General features: G+C 41.3%; 1 protein-coding gene across 2 annotated transcripts in view; it reads right to left on the bottom strand.

The window, feature by feature from the left end:
- Positions 1 to 102: 102 nt before the first annotated feature.
- rcan3 (regulator of calcineurin 3) overlaps positions 103 to 21,665 on the bottom strand; it is a 45,885-nt gene continuing 24,322 nt past the window's right edge. For both annotated transcript variants that reach the window (XM_061696984.1, XM_061696985.1), the window contains 3 exons: positions 9,449 to 9,622; positions 6,535 to 6,706; positions 103 to 3,717 (listed from right to left, as the gene is read on the bottom strand). In XM_061696984.1, the coding sequence (XP_061552968.1) occupies positions 3,563 to 3,717; positions 6,535 to 6,706; positions 9,449 to 9,622 (501 nt within the window). In that variant the 3' untranslated portion in view covers positions 103 to 3,562. The remainder of the gene's footprint in view (positions 3,718 to 6,534; positions 6,707 to 9,448; positions 9,623 to 21,665) is intronic.

Genomic DNA, 21,665 nt, shown 5'->3' with positions numbered 1-21,665 from the left:
CCAAACGTGGCTTTTAAGAATCAGTCTTTATGTATATTTTCTATGTGAAACAATACTACACAAATAGAAGCAGATACTGTTAAGAGAGAAACAACATGAAAATACACATACCGGTTTTATTACATCTGTAAATTATTGCTCATTTTGCTACTTTGTTTTCTGGATTTTCCTACCATAGAAGACACATTAGTCACATTTCAACTGAAATATTCAACAAAAAATAAAATAATGAACAAACAAACAAACAATAGTGACAAACATCATTGACCTTTTTTTGTTTTTTTAAATGATCGTTGTACTTTTTCCATCATCAACATCGCCCGAGAGAAGACGTGACAAAGCGCGCACCCACGCACGCACACACACAAACTCCTAGGACGACGCCTCAGCAACATAAACATTTGGCATATGTACAAAAATATACACGTACACGCACGTCTGTGAGCACAGATAGTACAAAAAAAGTCATCACGTTGCTGGCCCTTTAAGTAGGGTCCCTCCAAGCTGCTTCCTGTTTGTACGTCACACAATGACATCTTGAATAAGAAGGTTTAGGAGATGGTTTTGTTTTGCTGAGGGCCAACACAAAAAAGCGACAGCGGTGATGTTGTGACACAGAGAAAACAAAACAAAAACGAGTGTCACACGCTCGTGAAGGCCAGTTAAGGTGTTGGACGAACAAAGACAAACAAATGTGCTTCCTAACTGGTGCAAAGGAGACAATCGCAAACACAGAGTTAAAGTGCTCACATGCATCTTTTTCTTAACTGAAAATCGCAATCTTAACATCTAAAAATGTGATAATGGGCCAATTTCTCACAGGGGTGGGCAACCTGCAGCCCGTGGACCAAAAACGGCCACGCCAGCGTACCCGGCATCCAAATCTAAAAACAAATCAAACCCTCAGAGCAACTCCTATTAAAACACTGAACCCATAAATGCTCATAATGCAGAACAATAAACGTTTGTTCCATTGTACACTACTTGCATAAATTCAGGAATATTGGGCTTTCAGGTGAAATTTCAGAATGAAAACATTTATTTTTATTTTTTAATATGGAAGAATAGCACTCTATAACAGTGTACTTTATTAAAAACACAGTAATAACATAAAAATAATGTAAAGAAATGAATAATTTATGAATCATGATTTAATGCTGCAATCCAATTCGTTGTGCTGCTCCTTCTGTGCCTGCTTTGGCCCCCGGGAGGCAGTATAATACTGTACAGTCATGCACACTCAAATGAAGACTCCTACTACTACTACTCTAAGTGACTCAGTAAGATGCTTTAATATTAGTCTAGTTCTGTGAGGATAAAGAATATATGCCTGTGAGTATTGTTTTAATATGTGTTGCTCCACCGTTTGTATTCAAATATTTGTTCCTTTTAAAATCATGACAATGGTGTTTTGCATTGTTTGTTCGCATTAAGCTAAGCAGACTTTATCGTAAGGCAAAGCCAAACTTCCCGGGCGTGACTTTAAGCAGACTGAAGCCTCTTTTTGATGAATTGTTCAATATTTGTCAAACTGCTGAGTTTGGACGAGTTCACTGCCACAATACAGCGCTCGTCAAAGTTAATGGAAAAAGATCAAGTCAGGTCACGTGTTTTCTCAAGGCACAATTGTATTTCAACACCTGTTTTGCCACAAAGACAGACTGGAGGAGTCACAGAGAGGCATAGACGTGGACGTCACTGGAAATGTATTACTGGAGTCATAGTTCAAACACCTGTTGTTCATTTTGCCGTTCAGCACCTTGTGAGATAACAGGAAGTTGTGCAAAACGTACTGAAACATTGAACAGTTGGACATGTGCATCCGATAGTTAATAGGTCAAAATAAGTTCACCTGTAAAGGTTACAGTGTCTTTCATGGTCTGAAATTCCATGCGAAAGCCCAATATCCTTAACTTTTTGGGACTGATGTACACATGTTTACATTGTCGCCCCCCCCCCTCCCCCACACACACACACTTATGCTAATGTGATAAGACGTAAACAAATGAATAAAGAATGGTAAAGTGAGATTAATAATCCATCCTTCTCTTTTTTATATTTCTTGTGTTCATTAGGGTCATGTGTGTGAGCTGGCGCCTATCCCAGCTGACTTTGGGCGAGAGAAGTGGTTTGGTTGCCAGCCAATCGCAGGGTACATACAGGTTGGCGCCCATTCCAGATCACATTCACACGTACGGACAGGACGATAAATAATAGGACATGGACACAATTCTCATCGAATTTTAAATGAAACGATCACGATGTGCTTTAACTGCAGACTTTCAGTTTTAAGCCTTTGCTGACCATAATTGGCCTGATTATCTCTGTGTGTTACCCCGCTTCATCGTCTCAGCCGGTGTGCTTTCCTGCATGCTCCTGCTTTCTTGAGTCCGTCTACTGAAATGATTAATCTCACCGGTTATTCATTTCTTTACATCTTATTAGAATTGGCCAACACGCATACTGTAGTGGACATAAGGAGACAAAGCAGGAAGGTATTCCTTGAAACAAAACGGGCAAAGATGGATGCTAAAGCTAATGCTAAAGTTGTGTGAGTGAAAATGCATTCAATAACAGCGCAAATTTGCTGTCATTCGCTCTCACTGAAGGAAATACGTGAGAATGCTTTGGTTGACATCTCATCAGGCATCTTTCCCTCTTGGACTAGAAAAAAACATCTACAAAGACGAAGCGCTATGTACAAGCCGGAAAAAGCGGGCGGACGCTCCCCCGTTGCAAAAAGGAGCTGCGGTCCGAAAGAACGCTAGAAAATGACAACAACACGGAAGGAGTACGAACATTTCAAATGAAGGAGAGGAAAATGAACAAAGACGCAGCATGCAAACAAAAAACAAAACTCCTGCATCTTAAGCATGCAAAAAATGTATCAAGTACACAATAAGAACACACATCTAGTGGTTAAATAAATTTTAAAAAAAAAGGGAAAAATATTCAGCCACCACAACTTCTTTTGTTAGTCACATATGGCGTTACGTGCAGTGTGTGTGACGTTACATATTCATTTTATTAGTATTGTTTCACGTCGTAGAGTATATACATGCATCCCGATGCAAGCTGATATGAACATGATTGAAAAAAGGGACCGAAAAAAATGTGCAAATCACCCCTAAGAACACCAGTCATTGCTAAATGAAACAATGAGGTGTGCGGGGGAGGTAACGCGCTAACTGGACTAGCGATGTGTGTGACGGGTGTGTGAGTGTGTGTCCTCGGCTGCTGAGCTTCGACAGGCCGTGGTGGCCTCAAGAGTGCCCCGCTGCAAGAATGTGCTGAACGTGTGTGTGTGTGTGTGTGTGTGTGTCCTCATGCATTTCTTCTGAGCCGCCTCATCCGCTGACCCACAAAAACTGGAGCAATGTTTGTCTGTTTTTGAGCTGGAATGACAGCGGCAGCGCTCTCCATGAGTGCAGAGAGAGAGAGAGAGAGAGAGAGGGAGGGAGAGAGAGAGAGAGAGAGAGATGAAGAGAGAGACGGAGAGAGAGAGAGAGAGGGCGGGTTGTGTTGCAGGTCAACAAGCGGCCTGTAGAGGCTGTGGCGGGGTCTAGTTGAAAACCTTCGGGGGTCCATCGGGACGTCTGGTCTGCACGATTTCCTGCTTGGGCCGCGCCGCCTCGTCGTCCTCCGTCTCGCTCTCGCACACGTGCACCACCACGCTCGGGGTGGACTCCGTGCCAGCGTGCAGCTCGTACTTCTCGCCTGTCACAACCACATTTTGAGATATACTTGTATACATTAGAGTACTGTGGTTCTCAAGCTTTTTACACCACCTATCACCTAAAGAAATACTTCGTAGCAAGTACTACCGTTGTGACCAACATTAAAACAAAGTAGCTTGGTAGGTCCAAGGTTTCATTTAAAAACAAAATTAAAAAATGAGTTTTATGCCTCAACATAGATAATTTTACACTTCAGACTATGTGAGTCCCAGGTCGCACGTCTGAATCCCAGTCGTGGAACAATGAGTCCCTGCAATTTATCATCACGAAGCACAGCTACTGTAATCCTCCGCTGTATGACGGTTGTTGCTTCGCGCTCCTGCTAGATTGCAGATTTTTATTTCTACAATTTGTACAATATTTTGTGTTATTCATTGCTCTTGATTTCTCTCATTATATTATGTTTCAGCATGCCACGATAGTAAATTTTTTAGGACGATATATTTTCCCCAAAACTAATACGATAAACGTATTGTTTTTTTTTAATGCCACTGATATTATAATAATGTTATAATGATGTTATAGAGCATAATAATTCAAGTACATCCTTTTGAAGAACAATTACCTTTCAATTCTAAAGAACATGATCATTGTAATGTAGAACAATCAATAAAATATCTTACATAAATAGGAAATATAAATGAATCAGACTCAGGCTCTGTTCACAAAAATTGCTCTTAAACAAGTATTAAACATTTGGCACATAGGTATAGAGTCATTAACCCACAAAAAAATATCTTAAAGCCTGACAAATTTGAATGGGGGGGGTAAAAAAAAAAACCCACCATATATGTATTTGAAAGCATTTGTGCTTTGTCACTGTTTTTAAATCAGATAGATCAGATCAAATAAAGATTATTCTGATTCTGATTTTGAGATGCCATACATTTTAACATCACAGTTTTTTTTTTTACTTTATTTTTATTTATCATATGAATGTTGTCATGTTATATAATGTAAAATTGATGCTGCCTCTTGGCTTTTAAAAAGGAGATGTTATCTCTCAATAACCTTTTATCTGGTTAAGTAAAGGATACATCCAGCCATCCATCCATCCATTTTCTGAGCCGCTTATCCTCATAAAGGTCGCGGGAGTGCTGGAGCCTATCCCAGCTATCTTCGGGCAGGAGGCGGGATACACCCTGAACTGGTTGCCAGCCAATCGCAGAGCACACATAAACAAACAACCATCCGCACTCACATTCACACCTAGGGGCAATTTAGAGACTTCAATCAACCGACCATGCATGTTTTTGGGATGTGGGAGGAAACCGGAGTGCCCGGAGAAAACCCACGCAGGCACGGGGAGAACATGCAAACTCCACACAGGCGGGGCCGGGGATTGAACCCTGGTCCTCAGAACTGTGAGGCAGACACTCTAACCAGTCGGCCACCTATGATATGCTTAAAAAAACAACAATCATTATTATTGCCTTGGATTGTATGAAATAAGCCATGGAATAAATTAAACAGTGTGTATTCGGCCTGATCTGACAAGCACGGGTGATTCAGAATGAAAGAATACACAGAGCAGTTGCTATGGCGATAAGATGGGACAGGAAATTGGCCCCGAGGAACAACAAGAGAATGACAATGCGCCGTCACCACAGAGAGCCCGTAGAGGGCGTCAGTGTGCTGTGGGCTCAAACCCAACAACAAACTGGACTCTGGAAGGAAAGCCACTTCCTGACTCCCTGCGTTGCTGTAGTAACAGAGCAGCGCCATTGTCCTAGCAGTCTTCTGTTTGGAGGGACAGCCCGTGTGAGAACACTTTAATGAAGTTTTAGCTGATAAGGGGGGGAAAAAGGAAGGACAACAGATAAGCTTTAAAGAGCACAAACGTGGAGCTGTTTTTGTTGGTGCTTGCTGACATTTTCTGAAGAAGGCTGCTGTCTGAAATGTGACTGATGTGTCAGATTGCGCTGGCGTTATTAGCAGGCAAAAAAAGCGCCGGGGAACCAGGCTGCTGGGAAGTCGCTCTGTAATAGACACCAAGCCCTGATTACTGCAGATAAAAACCAACAGACAGATGCCTTCCTTTCTCCGTCATGGGAAAGAAAATAAGTTGTGACTGAAATGTTCTCAGTTCATGGAAGCTATTGGTAACCCAGAAATTAAAGCATTAACTACTGAGTCCATTAGGCCTACATTGCAAACCAAAACAGCAGCACCTAGCCTCATGTTTCAATAGTTTCTGATGAATTTAGGCGCGGCGATTCCACCTTTAGTGACCATAAGTGTTCCAGTAACACAGGGGTCTCGCCATATAATATTGTGTGCATTTATGCTGCAGGGAAACGTGATGTATTCGTTACGCCCAGTTTCCCTCGTGTTCACAGCCTATTATAGGGTGCTATTTTGTTTTGTTAACAAACAAATATTTTTGTTGTTGTTTTTTTTTTTTTTGGGGGGGGGGGGGTTGAGCTGGAACAGATTAATGGCATTTCCATTCATTTCGGGAGCGAGAGAGAGATGATTTCAAACATGAACGAGTTAAACTTGCACTTCAAGGCAACACTGCATATTCACTCTTTATAGTTAAAAAGATAAGATGCTGTTTGAACTGTGGACTGTGATTTGTCATTTTGACAGTGGTGTCAAAGAAATGCTTTCATGACCTTTAAAGACTGTGTGGTGGCGGTATTACACAGTGATCATGGAAAGCAGTCAGGGGGCACCGTCAGCAACTTAACGGTGACAGCGCCCATGTCAAAATCCCTCCCTGCTCCATACGTGAGCCTGACAAGCATCGAGTAATTTTGCACTCTGAACTGCGAACGCATTCACGACTACTCACCGGGTCCCAGCTTGGCGACCGCGCACAGCAGGTCGTAGTTGATGACCGGCGTGGCGTCCTCGCTCTGACTCCATCCTACGGGCGGCGAGGCGGGCGGCGAGATCAGGAACTGTTTGACAGGCTGCGGGGGCGCCAGGTAGGACTTGTCGATGTCCTCGTCGCCATTTTGGACCTGGCGGCAGCAGTGATGGCAACAAGAGATGTCAGTCGCTTCATTTTACGGCGCTTCTTGAAAAGATTTCATTTTTTTCCAATTGAGTTGCATGGATTATAGTCAGGGATGTACTGTACAATGTACTGTACATAACAATTTTGGTCTGGTTCTCAAAGGAGCACCACAGGTTGTGGTTTGGTGCTCATTTTATTCCACAACCCACTGACCTCACTGGCAGTGGCAATTCAAGGATTTTTCTTTTTTTGGGGGGGGGGAAGGGGTCAATACCTTGAGAAGTGTTATTTACATGTCTTCACATTATATAATTTAATATAGATCTTACCTAATCGAATAGATTCAACATAAGAAAAATGATCTGGAAAAGATTTGTGGTCAGAAAATACTTGTACAAAATGGAACAAACAACAATTTCTACTTTCAAAAGCAACTCATGACTCCCAGACTGATTTACTAGGCTACATTGAACAGTGAATAGTTGTTTGTGAATCCAAATCTTAAAAGAATAGAAAATTTGCCTCACCGAATGCATTCAAGTAAGATAGAAGGACTTTATATTTTCTTGTCTGTCCAAAGGATCTAGAGAGGTGTTGGGCTATGTGCAAATTGCATAGCACAAGTGGCTTAAATTACACAACTGGACGTCTATGGTAAGGTAAGCATCGTTAGCTAATATAGCCTCTACCACCGCTAGTTAGAAAGAATTGTAATTCCTCCATTTGTAGAAGGATGGTCTGGAACATAAACCCCATGATAAACGACTGACTACTGTATACAGTGCCGTGAAAATTTATTTGCCCCCCTTCACAAATTCTTAGATTTTTGCATTTTAGTTTCCCCACTTTAATGTTTAAGATTATCAAACCAATGCAAATATCAGACAAATACAAACCAAGTGAACTGAATGCTGATTTTAAATGGTGATTTCATTTATTAAGGAAGAAAAAACGATTTAAACTTACCTGGCCCTGTGTGAAAAAGTAATGGCCCCCTAAACCTAATTACTGATTACCACTTTTCCTTGCAGAATCGTTTGAATTCAGCAAAAATTGGGGGTTTTCAAGCATGAATGGCCTTTTTAATAGGACTTTTTAATTGGATTTAAGTCTGGACTTTGACTAGGCCCCCTTTTTTTTGGAGCCATTAAGAAGTTGACTTGCTGATTTGTTTTGGATCATTATCTTGCTGCAGAACCCAAGTGCGCCTCAGCTTGGAGGTGAAAATTTTCCTTCAGGATTTTCTGTTAAAGAGCAAAATTCATGGTTCCATCAATCACAGCAAGTAGTCCAGGTCCTTAAGGAGCAAAGCAGCTCAAGACAATCACACTACCACCACCATGTTTGACTGTTGTTATGATGTTCATTTTCTGAAATGCTGTGCTACATTTACGCCAGATGTAACGAGACACACACCTTCCAAAAACCTCAACTTTCATCTCCTCAGTCCATATAATATTTTCCCCCAAATCTTGGGAATCATTTAGATGTTTTTTTTTTCTTTTTGCAAAAGTAAGACAAGCCTTTCTGTTCTTTTTGGTCAGCAGTGTTTATCGCCTTGGAACTCTGCCATGGATGCCATTTTTGCCCGGTCTCTTCCTTATTTAGAACACTGACCTTAACTGAGGCAAGGGAGGCCTTCAGTTCTTTAGAAGTCGTCCTGAGTTCCTTTGTGGCCTCCTGGATGAGTCATTGCTGTTCTCTTGGGGTAATCTTTGTAGGCCAGCCACTTCTGGAAAAGTTCACCACTGTTGCATGTTTTCTCCATGTGAGGATAATGGCGCTCCCGGTTCGCTGGAATCCTGAAGCTTTAGAAATTTCTTTTGTAACCGTTTCCAGACTGATAGATGTCAATTACTTTATTTCTTGACTGCTCTAGAATTTCTTTGGATCGTGTCATTTTGTTGCAGCTTTTTTAGATCTTTTGTCCGACTTGATTTTGTCTGGACAGATTCTGTTTAAGTGATTTCTTGATTGAACAGATCTGGAGGTAATCAGGCTTCTGTGTGATCAGTGAAAATTAACCAAATTGTGATTGGTCACATTTAATTCATGGTTTACCAAGGGGGGTAACTACTTTTTCACACAGGGCCAGGTAACGTCGAAGTTTATTTTCCTTAATAAATGAAATCACCATTTAAAAACAGCATTTTAAGTTCACTTGGGTTATATTTTTCTGCTATTTACATTTGTTTGATGATCTTAATTATTAAAGAGGGGAAACTATGCAGAAATATAAGAATTTGAGAAGGGGGCCAGTACTTTTTCATGACACTGTAGGTCACATTAATTGTGGAAAAGGTTTGAAATAATTTTTGTTGGTCTAATTTGTTTAAATCACAAAAACTTGGCATTTGAACAGGGATGTGTAGACTTTTTATATCAACTGCACATAACATAACTCAATGTGGTGCATCAAGATGTGATTGACTTCATATTTGAGTTTAAAAAGCACATTTAACTTCAGTCTATGTGCATCCAGTGACAAGCTTTATCCCACAATGGGTTGTTGGCATTTTATTAGCTGTAATAAGAAAACATACATGAGGTAATTGTCTCTGCTCTGAAATCCTTAATCCTCTTATGATTACACACAGAGGTGCAGCAGTAGCAGCCATAACAGTAAGTCATATACGTGTCAGTACGTCATATAGATGATGTGATACAGCTTGTCACAAGATGTGCTACTTCAGAGTCTCTATTTCGCACCGGAGTGTATGAGTGGTATGTCTCAGTTGAAGCTCACCTGGGCAAAGTAGAGTTTGAGCTTGCGGCCGTTGAACTCAGACTCGTGCAGCTCGATGCGAGCACGGGCGGCTGCCTCAGGGGTGCTGAAGTTGATTCGGACTCTCCGGAAGCTTTTGAACAACTGGAAGGTCGCCTGCTCGTCGTAGATCCGAAAGGCCGCCTCAAATCTCTCCTGTGGGCGGGAGAAAAAAACATAAGATAAAATAAAAATTTGAGTATCATGCCATTCCCTCCTACATTTAAATATGTTGTTACAATCTACTCTACAGTATCTAATAACAATCAAAATGCTGGGCGAATTGTGTACAGTTTGTGTAATACTATGATGGTTTTCACAGTCATAACGGCCCTCTAAGAGAAACCATAACACTAGCCCAAATGTGGGAGTAAACCCAAACAAGCATGGAGAGAACTTGCAAACTCTGGAGCTGAGATTGGAACCTGAACTTCAGAACGGTAAGGCAGATGTGCTAACCACTAGTGCACTCTGCTGCCCATACCAAATTTTACAGCTCAAGATGAATGTAATCAATTTGTTCATGTGGTGTTTGCATATTCTGCTCGTGCTTGCGTGGGTTTTCTCTGGGTACTCCGGTTTCCTCTATTAGGTTAGGTTAATCGAAACCTTCATAGGTTTGAATTGAGAGTGAATGGTTCTTTGTCCGGCGATTGACTGGCGACAAGTCCATGCGTTCCCTGCCCCTTGCCTAAAGTCAGCCGGGATAGGCTTCATCACCGCTGTGACATGAATGAAGACATGCGCTATATGAAATGGATGGATGGGAATTTCCTATGGATTTTTCTACCTAGTTTGCCATTTTAGTATCTGTTATGATAATACATTAGCTGTTTTGAAGTATAACGTGCTGTTTTTCCATGAGATGAGACAGAGCTAATATTGTTAGTGATTCAGCTAACAATTCTGTCTGAGACTCAGACATGACTTCTGCAGCCCTCCTTTAATTTTCTGTCTAGCTAATTTGGAAATGTGATTTACAAACATCCTGTCACTTTCTTTCAATTGTTTTTTTTTTTTTTTTTAAATCCCAATGCTATTTCCTCTTTCCTTAGCATCCTGATGTATTCTTGCAATGTCTCTTCTCAGAGGACACTCTCTTAGCCTCATCGGCTGCGAACTCAATCAGGCAGCTCAGCGGGAGAGCGACAGAGAAGAGCCCGCTGGGAGGGAGAGCTGCCGACTGACTAATCAACGGCGTTTCTCTTGTCACCCATGCCCACCTTCTCCCTTCATAGCCCAAAAAAAAAGAACACTGCAGTGAAATACGGTTTGGTTTCCTAAGGTGAAAACTGAATGCGGCGTTGTGATGCGGGAAAAACATGCTGTGATGAAGTACTAAAAGATGTAGACCAGTGCTGTTTAACTGTAAGCACACATCTCTCTACAATTGAGCACATACAAACCCATTTCACGACATCCATCATCCATCAATCATTTTACTAAACAAACGGTAAGAAAATAAACCCGTAATAAGCACATTAATCAGCTGCTACAGCCACAACTGACGCAGACTGGCTAGCCTGATTAACCCGAGCCCAACTCTACACTCTCGTTCACTGGCTCCCATGTCACTCAGCAGGCCAGGCCCCACCTCAGTACTATCAATATCTGCAAACAGAAAACGAGCATAGTAGGATACGGGCTGGCTTTTCTCTTAACCTTGTAACCATGGGCATACCGTTGTAAGTTCTATTTCGTTTTATGCTGTTTTTTTTAGTTTTCAAAGCTTGTAACTATTTCATCTTAGTGTTTTATTTACATAGGTATACTGTATATTTCCTTTGTTCCACTTCCTTCACACTTTGTTCAAAAACTTGACGTGATAGAGAAAATTGAGATCAGTTTTGGATTCCGCACCCAAAAATTAGTTAAAAACAGCTGTCAGACCTAACTCAACAAAAATTGTTCCCCAGTGATATCTTTCACTTTTTCCTTGGTCGGTTGTCGCAGGTAAACAAACATACAGTATGCTTAAAGGCATTCAAGCAACGTTGAACGTTAGCCCACCCCTAGTTTAGATAATCACTATGCTGAAGTCTCACAAAACTAGATAATTTGGTCTGACTTTGGAGGCATATTTTGAGGCAGAATTTACTCAGTCTCACTTCCTGTATATATGCCTTCAGGTGGATCGAGATGAACCAGAGGTCGTCAGTGTCGCTCCCACTCCGGTTGACACGAGAATCTTGACTCCAATCTTAATTAAATGTGCACTATCGCTGAGAGTCACTCAGTCTCTTCAGTCTTCCTAGAACCTGAAAAGAGCCCTTTGAGAATTCACCACAACCCGATGAAACTCACAATGCTGGCGGATGTCAAGATTTTAAATATTGTCTCTAAGGAGCCAGTGTAAGAAATTTGCTAAGGTTTACCAATTACAAAATAAGATCCTTATGAGAATGTTGTTGGAAAATTTGAGAGTAACCAAAGCAATATTTTCCCAGATGAGCACACAAACTCCAGCAAAGATCGAATCCACAAAAATTCATCCCAGTACACAGGCTACAAATACATTTAGGAAAAAACAAAACAAAACACTTGAGTGTCTTAGCATAATAAAATTGTGTCGTGAAATTTTTTTTATTCCCTCGGGCTAACATTTGCACGGTTTTCCACTAAACTCTTAATGTTCCATTAGCATTATCGGTCACCCCAATCTTGTAGGTGGCAGTAATACAAATGAATAAGCAGTTGATACAAGGCAAGAGGTTTAAGAAGCCAAGTCTGCAGTCTTCATTAGAGCCGAAGTTTGATTTAGATTTATGTTTTTATTTAATTATTTTAAAACAAGTATGATTACTTGTATTGTTCCAATCAATTGTCTTCATGAATGCACGTGTGGAGCATTAGCGTATCATCTCGTCACTTTGACAAATAGCCCTGCTCCAAAATGCCGCCTGAATCGCTCGCGGACCAAAAAGAAATCGCACCACTATGTCTGGCACACCGCAGGGTGTGTAATGATTCAGCAAGCTGTGAATCGCAACTGCACTGCAGTGTGGCATGGTATAGAAAAAAACTGTTTGCTTTTCTCACAAACGGAACACGTCTGAAATACCTCAAAACAGCCTTAAATGTGTCAGGATGTCTGGCTAAACATCACCTCTCACTCTACAGCACAATTTATAGTATGGCTTCATGTTAACCATATAATGTTCCAAGATGGAAAAAAAAAAAAAAATCATCATTTTTCCAAAAGTGAAATATTGTGAGTAACAGTAAATATCAGAAAAGATGATGCCTTAAATATTTTAAACTCTTGTTAAAAACGAATGGTTTACAGAATATTTGATTTCGAAAAAAATGCACCGGAAGTGTCCATGTACCAGACAACAAAAAACAAACCCATCTGGCGAAGAATCTCCGTAACTTGCACTAATAACCAGAGCTAAAATTAGATTCTCCCCGACATACAAACATGCTAATCTTTCAGTTGAGATGTACCACTCCAACTTTGTAGACACCAATTACTACTTTCCAAGACAGGGCTTTGGCACCATCTTGTGACTTCTTAGGGGGGCAACAGAAAGAGTGTAAAAACTGCGAACAGGTCAGCTTTCAGCGACTAAGAAAGGATAGGATCCACATAAAGAGCAAATAGGTGAATAACAAACTGTGGCGAAGTAGGGCTTCACTATATCCTGCTTCTCTGAGTTATGTGTAAAAGGCTGATAAATTACGTATCTTCTGTTATGACTGAAGCGGCAATTTTACAGGATCACTGTGTAAGACATGATGCTATGACACACTGATGTCATAATACACAGGGTGTATTTACCTCAAACGTTGGTTTCTTACCGCGACTTGAAGCAATGATGCAAAGATGGTGTTTACAGCTCCACTTATCATTAGCGCAACAAGAGTGTTGGTTCGTCCTGCCTGCGAAGCCCACTTCCTCTTACCCACGACGTGAATTTCCCATGCGTCAAGCTAAATGGATGTTTTGGCAGGATGGGAGATGTGGGGCAATCTCGAAGATCATGTTCCATCATATAACGTGTGTCTTATTACCCTCTAGATACACAAGTCAACAAGTGATGTGCAACAAGTGTGGATGTGTTGCTGATCTCTAATTTATGTGATCTCAATACGCGAGGCATCCTGTGGGAAGGAAGGGATGAAGAGGAGAGGGGGAAATGAGGAAGAAGAGAGGGGTGTCGAGTTGCACACGGTTGAAAAGTAGCGTTGGTCCATGTGGTGCCCCACTCCCTTTGTTCTCCTGGTTTTAATTGTGCGTCGTACTCATAAGCACGTGGGCAGTGAGCTACAAATTCCTCTCAGTGTTTCCATGGTGCGTAAAACAGGACACCACACACGCAAAAATGGATGGTGACACAGATTACCACTAGGTACCCAACTGGTCCATCTTGCATTCAATACATAAGCACAGTACTCCGCGGGGGATAGGGACTGAGCCCTGTTAGGAATAGTGTCAATAATTGCCAAATTCATTCACTGCCATGGACGTTAATATGAGTCCAATCCATTTTACTGTTATAAAGTTAGAATTAAACCAGTGTTGTGAACGCACACAAAATAATTAAGACGAACAATTGCAAATCCAATACCTGACAGAATACAATAGCAATTTCCCCACCAAGTAAAATCGCCAGCTGAGTGACACGTAAGCACGCACACACATATACTGCACAGACAACTTGATGCAGCACCTGCTGCTGTTCGCGGCGGGACATCAGGTGAATGTGCTGAGAACAGCATGTCCTACTTTACGCTTCACAAGTATTCACACTGACTGGCGAATATTATTCAGCTTGTTCATAATTAGCTCACAAATAAGGCCACAGAGTACAAGTACACGCTCCATGAATGTACCGCAACTGGTGATAACTACGTTTGAAATAATTTACTAGCCACAATATCGAGACTTCACCATTATGTAGTGATTATTCCATATAGTGTCCTCATTGTATCCCACAATGCATCAATCCAATATATAAAAATCCCTATGTACTGATTAGGGAGTAAATAATGAGTAAATAATTCCCAACACAGCCTTAATCGTTTACACAGTTAATAATATACATGATGTATGTACGATATATGTACAGTGGTTATAAAATGTCTACACACTCCTGTTCAAATGCTACGTTTTTCTGATATGAAAAAAATGAGACCAAGATAACTCATTTAAAAACTTTTTTCATTATTAATGTGACCTATAACCCGTACAACTCAATTGAAAAAGAATTGAAATATTTTAAAGAGGGGAAGTAAAAATAAACAACTGAGATAATGTGGTTGCACTGGGGATTTGGCTGCGTTCAGAATTAACCAATCATATTCAAACTCATGTTAAATGGAAGTCAGCACACACTTGCCACCATTTAATGTGCCTCTGATTAACCCCAAATAAATTTCTGATGTTCTAGTAGGCTTTTCCTGGAATGTTTGTGCTTCTTAGTAGAAGCCTGAAGGTTTTGTCCGAAGACTGACTGGTATTTGGAGCTGTTCATAATTTCCTCCACCTTGACTAAGGCTCCAGTTCCAGCGAAAGAAAAACAGACTCAATTCCACTCCATTCCTGGATGTGTTACAGGCTGCGAGGACAACGAGTCAAACAATCAACCTGGCTAGATGGAAGCTGCAAGGGTCGTTGACAGTGCTGAACGCAAGCCTCTCTGAGTCACCTTTATGTAACAGCTAAGGCTTACAAGGACGAGGAGAAATTCACAAGATCGACGTGACGTCACTTGCAGGAAGTAGAGCGACATGCATGTGGCCCTTCGCTCGGTATTGAAACAGGAGTTTAAAAACATTCAGATAGAGATTAGGGATTAATTCATGTCACCCATTCTACCTCATACATGCTGCTGCACAAACCATCTTTTTTTTATTTTTTATTATTTTTTATCTTGATTGATGATTAAAAAGGATGCGTGATGGAACATTTTATTTGTAATATCAGTACACGAATATTTGGGTCTCTAGAGTCAAATGCTTCACATCTTTAGTTATCCACCTATTTCTGAAAATGTGTCTGTGAACGAGCTGTTGTTCTTCACTCTGGCTATTTAGCGTAATGATCACGCCCATACCAAGTTTCTAAACCATTGACTGCTCAGCTACTTTCCAGAGCAGCCAAAGCACTACAATGTCAAAATCAAATAGTAAGCAGAACTGCAGTGTTAAAACAGATTAGCATGAGCTAACAGTGTTAACAATGACAGCATTAGCTTCTGATAATAAAGTTATAACAATATTCGTCCAAGTTGTCGACGTTGAGGTGAGGGATATTTGGGCTCAGTGTAATTCGCCGGCTTGGTGATGCATCCACCAGTGATAATGCAATGGAATCTCTCTGGTGCTAGCTTCAAGTGCGCTTGTGTGGGTGCATCTATTACAGGGTATCTGCAGGTTTAACGAAACCTAACTTGAGACCTTTTAAGTCTTTGCAAGGCCACTTCGGTCAAATTTAAAACATTTCATCATTAAACGTGACCACATGGAGTAGGTGATATGTGCTCAATATTATGTGGACTTGAATGCAGATGATCCAATCAGCTGATTTTATTTTGGGGCAGGCCAGGAAATTATAAACTACTAGCATAAGTGCATTTCTCACAGCGATAAGAAGGAAGCAACAAGGCTCTTTAGATTTTTTTAAATAATAAACACCTGCAACATTTCTGAAGAAAACTTCAGCCCTGTTAGGTTTTAGTGCGCGTGTGTCAGACTGAGGGCCAGCAAACCAAATCAAGGCCAGGGAAAAGCCTGGAGGTAATGGACGTCTCACTGAATATGTAGCATGTATTTAAATGACACAAGCGTAGTGGCGTAGTAAGGCGGTACACCCCAAACTAAGTGAGTCTTAGCAGAGGTAGTGAACATGCTCAATTTATTTTGATTAAGCGTGACAGTTCTCCAAATTCATTTTTCTTGCCAAAGGCATTCGTTCATTTTGCTTTGGCTGAACAATTTATTTTACAATTGATTTTTTTTTAACACTATCACACGCATGTTTTTTAAATTTTTTTATTTTTTCTAAATCCACGGCTTGGTTTTGTGGTTAGCCAGCCTGCCTCACAGACAGAAAATCCGGGTTGAACTCTCCTTTGCTTGTGTGGGTTTTCTCCAGGCACTCAGGCTTCCTCAAGCATTCCAAAAACATGGATGTTAGGTTGACTGAAGACTCTAAATTGCTCATAGGTGTGAATGTGGGTGTAAATGGTTGTTTGTCTACATGTGTCCTGCGATTGACTCGCAACCAGTCAGGGTACCCCAAAGTCAGTTGTAATAGGCTCCAGTTAGCCACAACCCCAACGAGAACAAGCGCTATGGAAAAATGAGTGAATCCAATACATGGGGCAGTTATGTGATAACCTGATTTTTTATAAACGGTTTCACTGATCCAACAGGCCATCTACTGTAAGGGCAATCCTATCTCTGATGTGGCCCGCTGTGGAAGGTGACAGGTGGAAAGAGACAAAACGGGACAGCCAGGACGTTGGCACTGTGTGAAGGCGGCTCAAAACGTAAAGTTTGCCGGTCAAGTGCGGTCGCTCCAACTGTGACCCCGACTGGACATCCATCAACAGATTGCCCCCTAGGTAACAAGCCAGTTATGTCCCTGGCAGTAATGGAAAGGCTTTCATCACGGGGGCATCAACGCATGACTCACAACGCGGGCGCGCTTCTGACAATCACCTGAGCATTCGGAACAGTTCTATTGGGGCGCGTTGACAAGGTTTCAAATGTGACGGCATCATAATAAAATGTGCTGGCAGAAGTAAAACGGGATTAAGAGGAGGGTGGGATGCAGTACAGTTCATCTAGTGCCTGTCAACATGGGGAATCTAATTCTGTGGCAGACAGTGACCTCATAGCCTGAAGCTAATGGATCAGTCAGGTGGTGGAAATAGGTGTAACGCAGCATTGTGGTTTGTGAGTGTTCTTATGTAACATGTTTCCAACATGTGTCGGGTTCACTGACAAATATCAGCATCCATACAAACACGGAAGCCTAAACACATTTTATTTGCACGTACGGCAACACAACCCCGGTCCACGTTAGCACATAGACAGTACTCCGTAAGTCTCCGATTTCAGGGTGTCCTTAGCTTATGGTTTCTGCGGTGGCGAAGTAACCCCCTTGTATGAGATTACAGTGGTGCCTTGACTAACATGTTTAATTTGTTCCGTTTGTAACACAAAACTCTCATAAATCAAATCATCTTTCCCCACTGAAATAAACGGAAACGCAATTAATCCGTTCCAGTCCTACATTATGCTCCTTGGCCACAAGGGGGTCAGTATAATAGACATACAGACACCCATGAAGAGGAGTTTCACAACTGACTCAGTAAAATGCAGTAATATTCGTCATTTTTTTTGCAGAAGATAAAGAATGTATGCCTGCAAGTATTGTTATATTGTTGTCTACTTGTGTTGCTCCACTGTCGTCAAATATCAGTTGCTCAAGGGTTTTAATGCAATTATCTGTTGCAATTATTGATGCGATTCGGTAACCTGTGTATAGAGTATTGTACCGTGTGTTAGCATTAAACTGGCAGGGGACGTCCTTAAGGCAAAATAGTTTGCTTGTTTTAAAAATACAACATGTAGTTCTCAATGTTTTGTATTTAGTTTGACAGTAAACTTTGACTGACCCTAGTGGCAAAAAACAGCTTGAAGCCTAATTTTAAAGAATTATTCACTATCAGCCAAACTGCTGCTTTCTCTGAAGCGAATTAGAGCTGAATTTTCTATTACAATATAGCTTTCGTACCTTCATTTTCTTTTTTTTGTGAGAGGCAGGCAAGCGAGAAGACACTGTACTGTTGTTCTTTTAAAAGAAAAAACATTTGCAACCTCAAACATGGATCACCCGCACACAAAGACTGTTGGGAAGTCAAAGCAACATCACTGACTTATCGAACAGACTAAGAGCCGTTACTCTGCCTGCAGCAGTCAGACTATACAATTTAAAAAAAAAAAAAAAATAAAATAAACAAACAAACAAAAATTGAAAATATGGGTGTGCTTGTTTCTCTGTGTTTTACGTGAATGTCTGTGAATCTATGTGTGCATGCAGGTGCGCACATTGTATTGCTTTTTTCTTGTTTTGGTCCTGTTTGAATTATTCATCTCTCTGTGGCTACGTCTTAAATATTAGCTAATGGGATGGAAGAAGACAGCACGGTGTACGAATGGTTAACCCATCGGCAGCACAGTTCTGTCGTTTAGGGTTGGAATCTCGGCTCTGGCCTTCCTGTTTGGAGTTTGCATGTTATCCCCGTGTTTGGTAGATTTCTTTGGGTACTTAATGTTACCGAGAGGAGTTAAGTGTTAGTGTTGATGTAGCTAGACTTCCCGAAGCAGACATCATGTTGGACTTGTTTAGATAGTCAACTCAAATAATGACTGCAAATCTAATGCAGTATCTACATGCATGTGAAAATCTTCCGTTCAAGCAATTAGAGTCACTCAAAATTCTGTAGAATTTTCTACATTCTAATTTTCTAAACCACTTAACTGGCTTAAATCCTCGACTGTAATCCACATTTTCACTGGAATTGCACCATTTGGTACGACGAGATTAACAAAGCCTAATTGGGACATACAGAGGGTTTATTCATGTTGTTTTTTTTTACCCTCCTTTGGCGAATCAGTCATCTGTGACACATGCGTGGATTTAGCTTGGTCTAATCCCTCGCCTGATGTTTCAGTGAGATCTGGGTGAAAACCAACAATCTAGGTCACGGAGCCTCAGGGTGAGTCAAGGACGGTACTATAGTGCCACTGAAATAATTAAGAAAATTAATTCCGCATGACGTGGAACATCGTTTTTAATTACCTTTAACCACCAAATGGGAAATGAGGTAATGGGGTCAATCAGGGCAAGCGGTTAAAAGTCTCAAAGCTGTAGATATTTTTATAGCTTCAAGCACAGTCAAGGTACAGACTACAGAGTCAACTTTTAGTTTCAACTCTTGCATGGACATTAACTCAGTAATTATGGGTTGAACTAAAAATCGTGGAGCACCACCTCTGTGTTTGTTTGTCTGCACACATTATGGCGGGCAGTGGTTTCTGCAATCTCCAGACTGTGCACTGACAAGAATGAGGCAGAAGACCACAATGAATGGTCTATTTCATAAAATACATTACTGTAGAAGATATCAACCTGCTGACAGACAGCTAAATCATTAAAACACAACAGAGTAATTCAACATGAGTCAATGAAGGTGTCGCGGCTCACTCGCCTGACTTTGGGGGTGGGTCCAGTTCAACAAGGGCTACGAAAGATTCTTCAAATAACTTGAATAGTTCGAATACATAAAGAAGTCAAAACTAAATCTCTTTCACACTGTTAATGTTACTGCAGATCACCTACAGGATCCAGGAGGAAAGAGTTCAGAAAAGACAGATTTTCAGACTTAAAAAGAAGATAGAAAATGGTCTACTGCAAAGTTGAACTGTCTTCTGCACGTCTACGATGGCCAACAAAAGGTAACAAAAACATTGTTAGCTTATTTAATATAGTCTACCACCGCAATTTAGAACATATTGTAAAGCCCCCACTAGGGGTCAAGGATAGACACAGCCATCTGAGGACTTTCAATCACTTTATTGAACAAATGGCAACAAAACAAACAAGTAATGAGCATTCAAACGGTAGGTGCAAAGGCCACATCTGACGCCCAGGGACTCAACGCGCAAACTGGCTCCTATAGGACTGAGTAACCTAAGCTAACAACAGCCAACTACACTCTCAAGTGCTGACGCACACGTCACATACTAGGCCAGGTCCTGCTTGCCACACACGCTTTTAAAAGCCATACTACGGTGTAGAACATCCTTGGGGAGAGCCAGGGGGTGACCAGGGGTGGTCGTGGTCACCACGGACTGAAGGGTGGCCACCCCGATGGCTCCTAACCTCCTGTCTACATTGTTGGTCTTCATGCGCATCACACAGAATTTTGGGCCATCCCACTGAAAAACCGCTAGTTCACTCCCCTGAGAACGTGAGGAGTGCAACGTCAAGTGGACAGTGTATTGTTGTTTAATAATGCAAAATCCATCTAGGCCTTCCGCAATAAGATAGTCCAATAATATCAACCTCAGCAGCGAGATGGATAAAATAGCTGTTGTGCAGCGACAATTGCTTTCAACACAACAGGGCAGGAGATGTGAGTGTCGAGTATTAATCTTCACACGCCCGCTCCAGTACTGTAGCATTCCCTAACACACAAGCTTTTACCCACCTTTGTTAATGGCAGATGGAAAACAATTGCACGTCCACTCCTTTTAGAGGCTTTTATTCAGTAGTCAATGTTGACACCCATGCAGTCATGAGCATCAGCATGTTTTGTGCACATTGTGATGGGTACAAACACACCGGGGAGGCCTATAGTGGGCCGAGTGTTTTATTGTGGCGGGGTCGATAACCCGAGCAGCGAGCCATATCGACAGGGGCCGACGTTCACGCTCTCTTGGGAACAGTCTGTCCAAGACGGGAAGATTGAAATCAGATTACAGCGCACTGGGACACATTAATCCTATTACCAACAATCTGGTCGTTATGTTTTTTTGTTTTTTTTTGTTTGTTTTTTGGTGTCCAGGCAGGACCTTTTCCTGGTCAGCGCCACTTAGGCCACACACGTGCTTTTCTTGCATCACATAACACGCAAGGGTCACAGAGTTGTACAGTCTCCTTTGCAGAGACACAATGAATAACAACATTGCATACAACTACTGAGAGGCACTGAAACAGGGTACACGCATACCAATTTTTGACATAACTGATTTTTTAAATGTGAGACCACACACACAACAAGTAAACAAATTGCTGTGCACTTAGTGCTTTTATAGGGAGTGTGGTGAACTCAATATGATCAACACAGCACACCACACACACATAATATCTCCACTAAAAAAATCCTGACTCTCCAACCCCAAACTACAAGCCTGTTGTCATAAATACACAATGTGTATTTCTCTTTGTTTTATGTTTAGTTTGACACTAAATGAACCAGTCAATTGAGAGTGGAAATAAACAGCTTGAATTTATCTACAAGTATATGTGACTTGTGATTGTGGACTGTGATCCAGGGTGTACCCTTGCCCTAAATCAGCTGATATAGGCTCATCCGTGACCCTATTGAGGATAAGCGGCATAGAAAATGGATGGATGGATGGATGAACTTTCCCCTTCGATGATCAAGGAAAACTAGTT

This window comes from Phycodurus eques, chromosome 14, assembly GCF_024500275.1.
Source record: "Phycodurus eques isolate BA_2022a chromosome 14, UOR_Pequ_1.1, whole genome shotgun sequence".
Classification (NCBI taxonomy): Eukaryota; Metazoa; Chordata; class Actinopteri; order Syngnathiformes; family Syngnathidae; genus Phycodurus; species Phycodurus eques.
The sequence above is the reverse complement of the archived record's forward strand: the minus strand, read 5'-3'. Positions and strand labels throughout refer to the sequence as shown.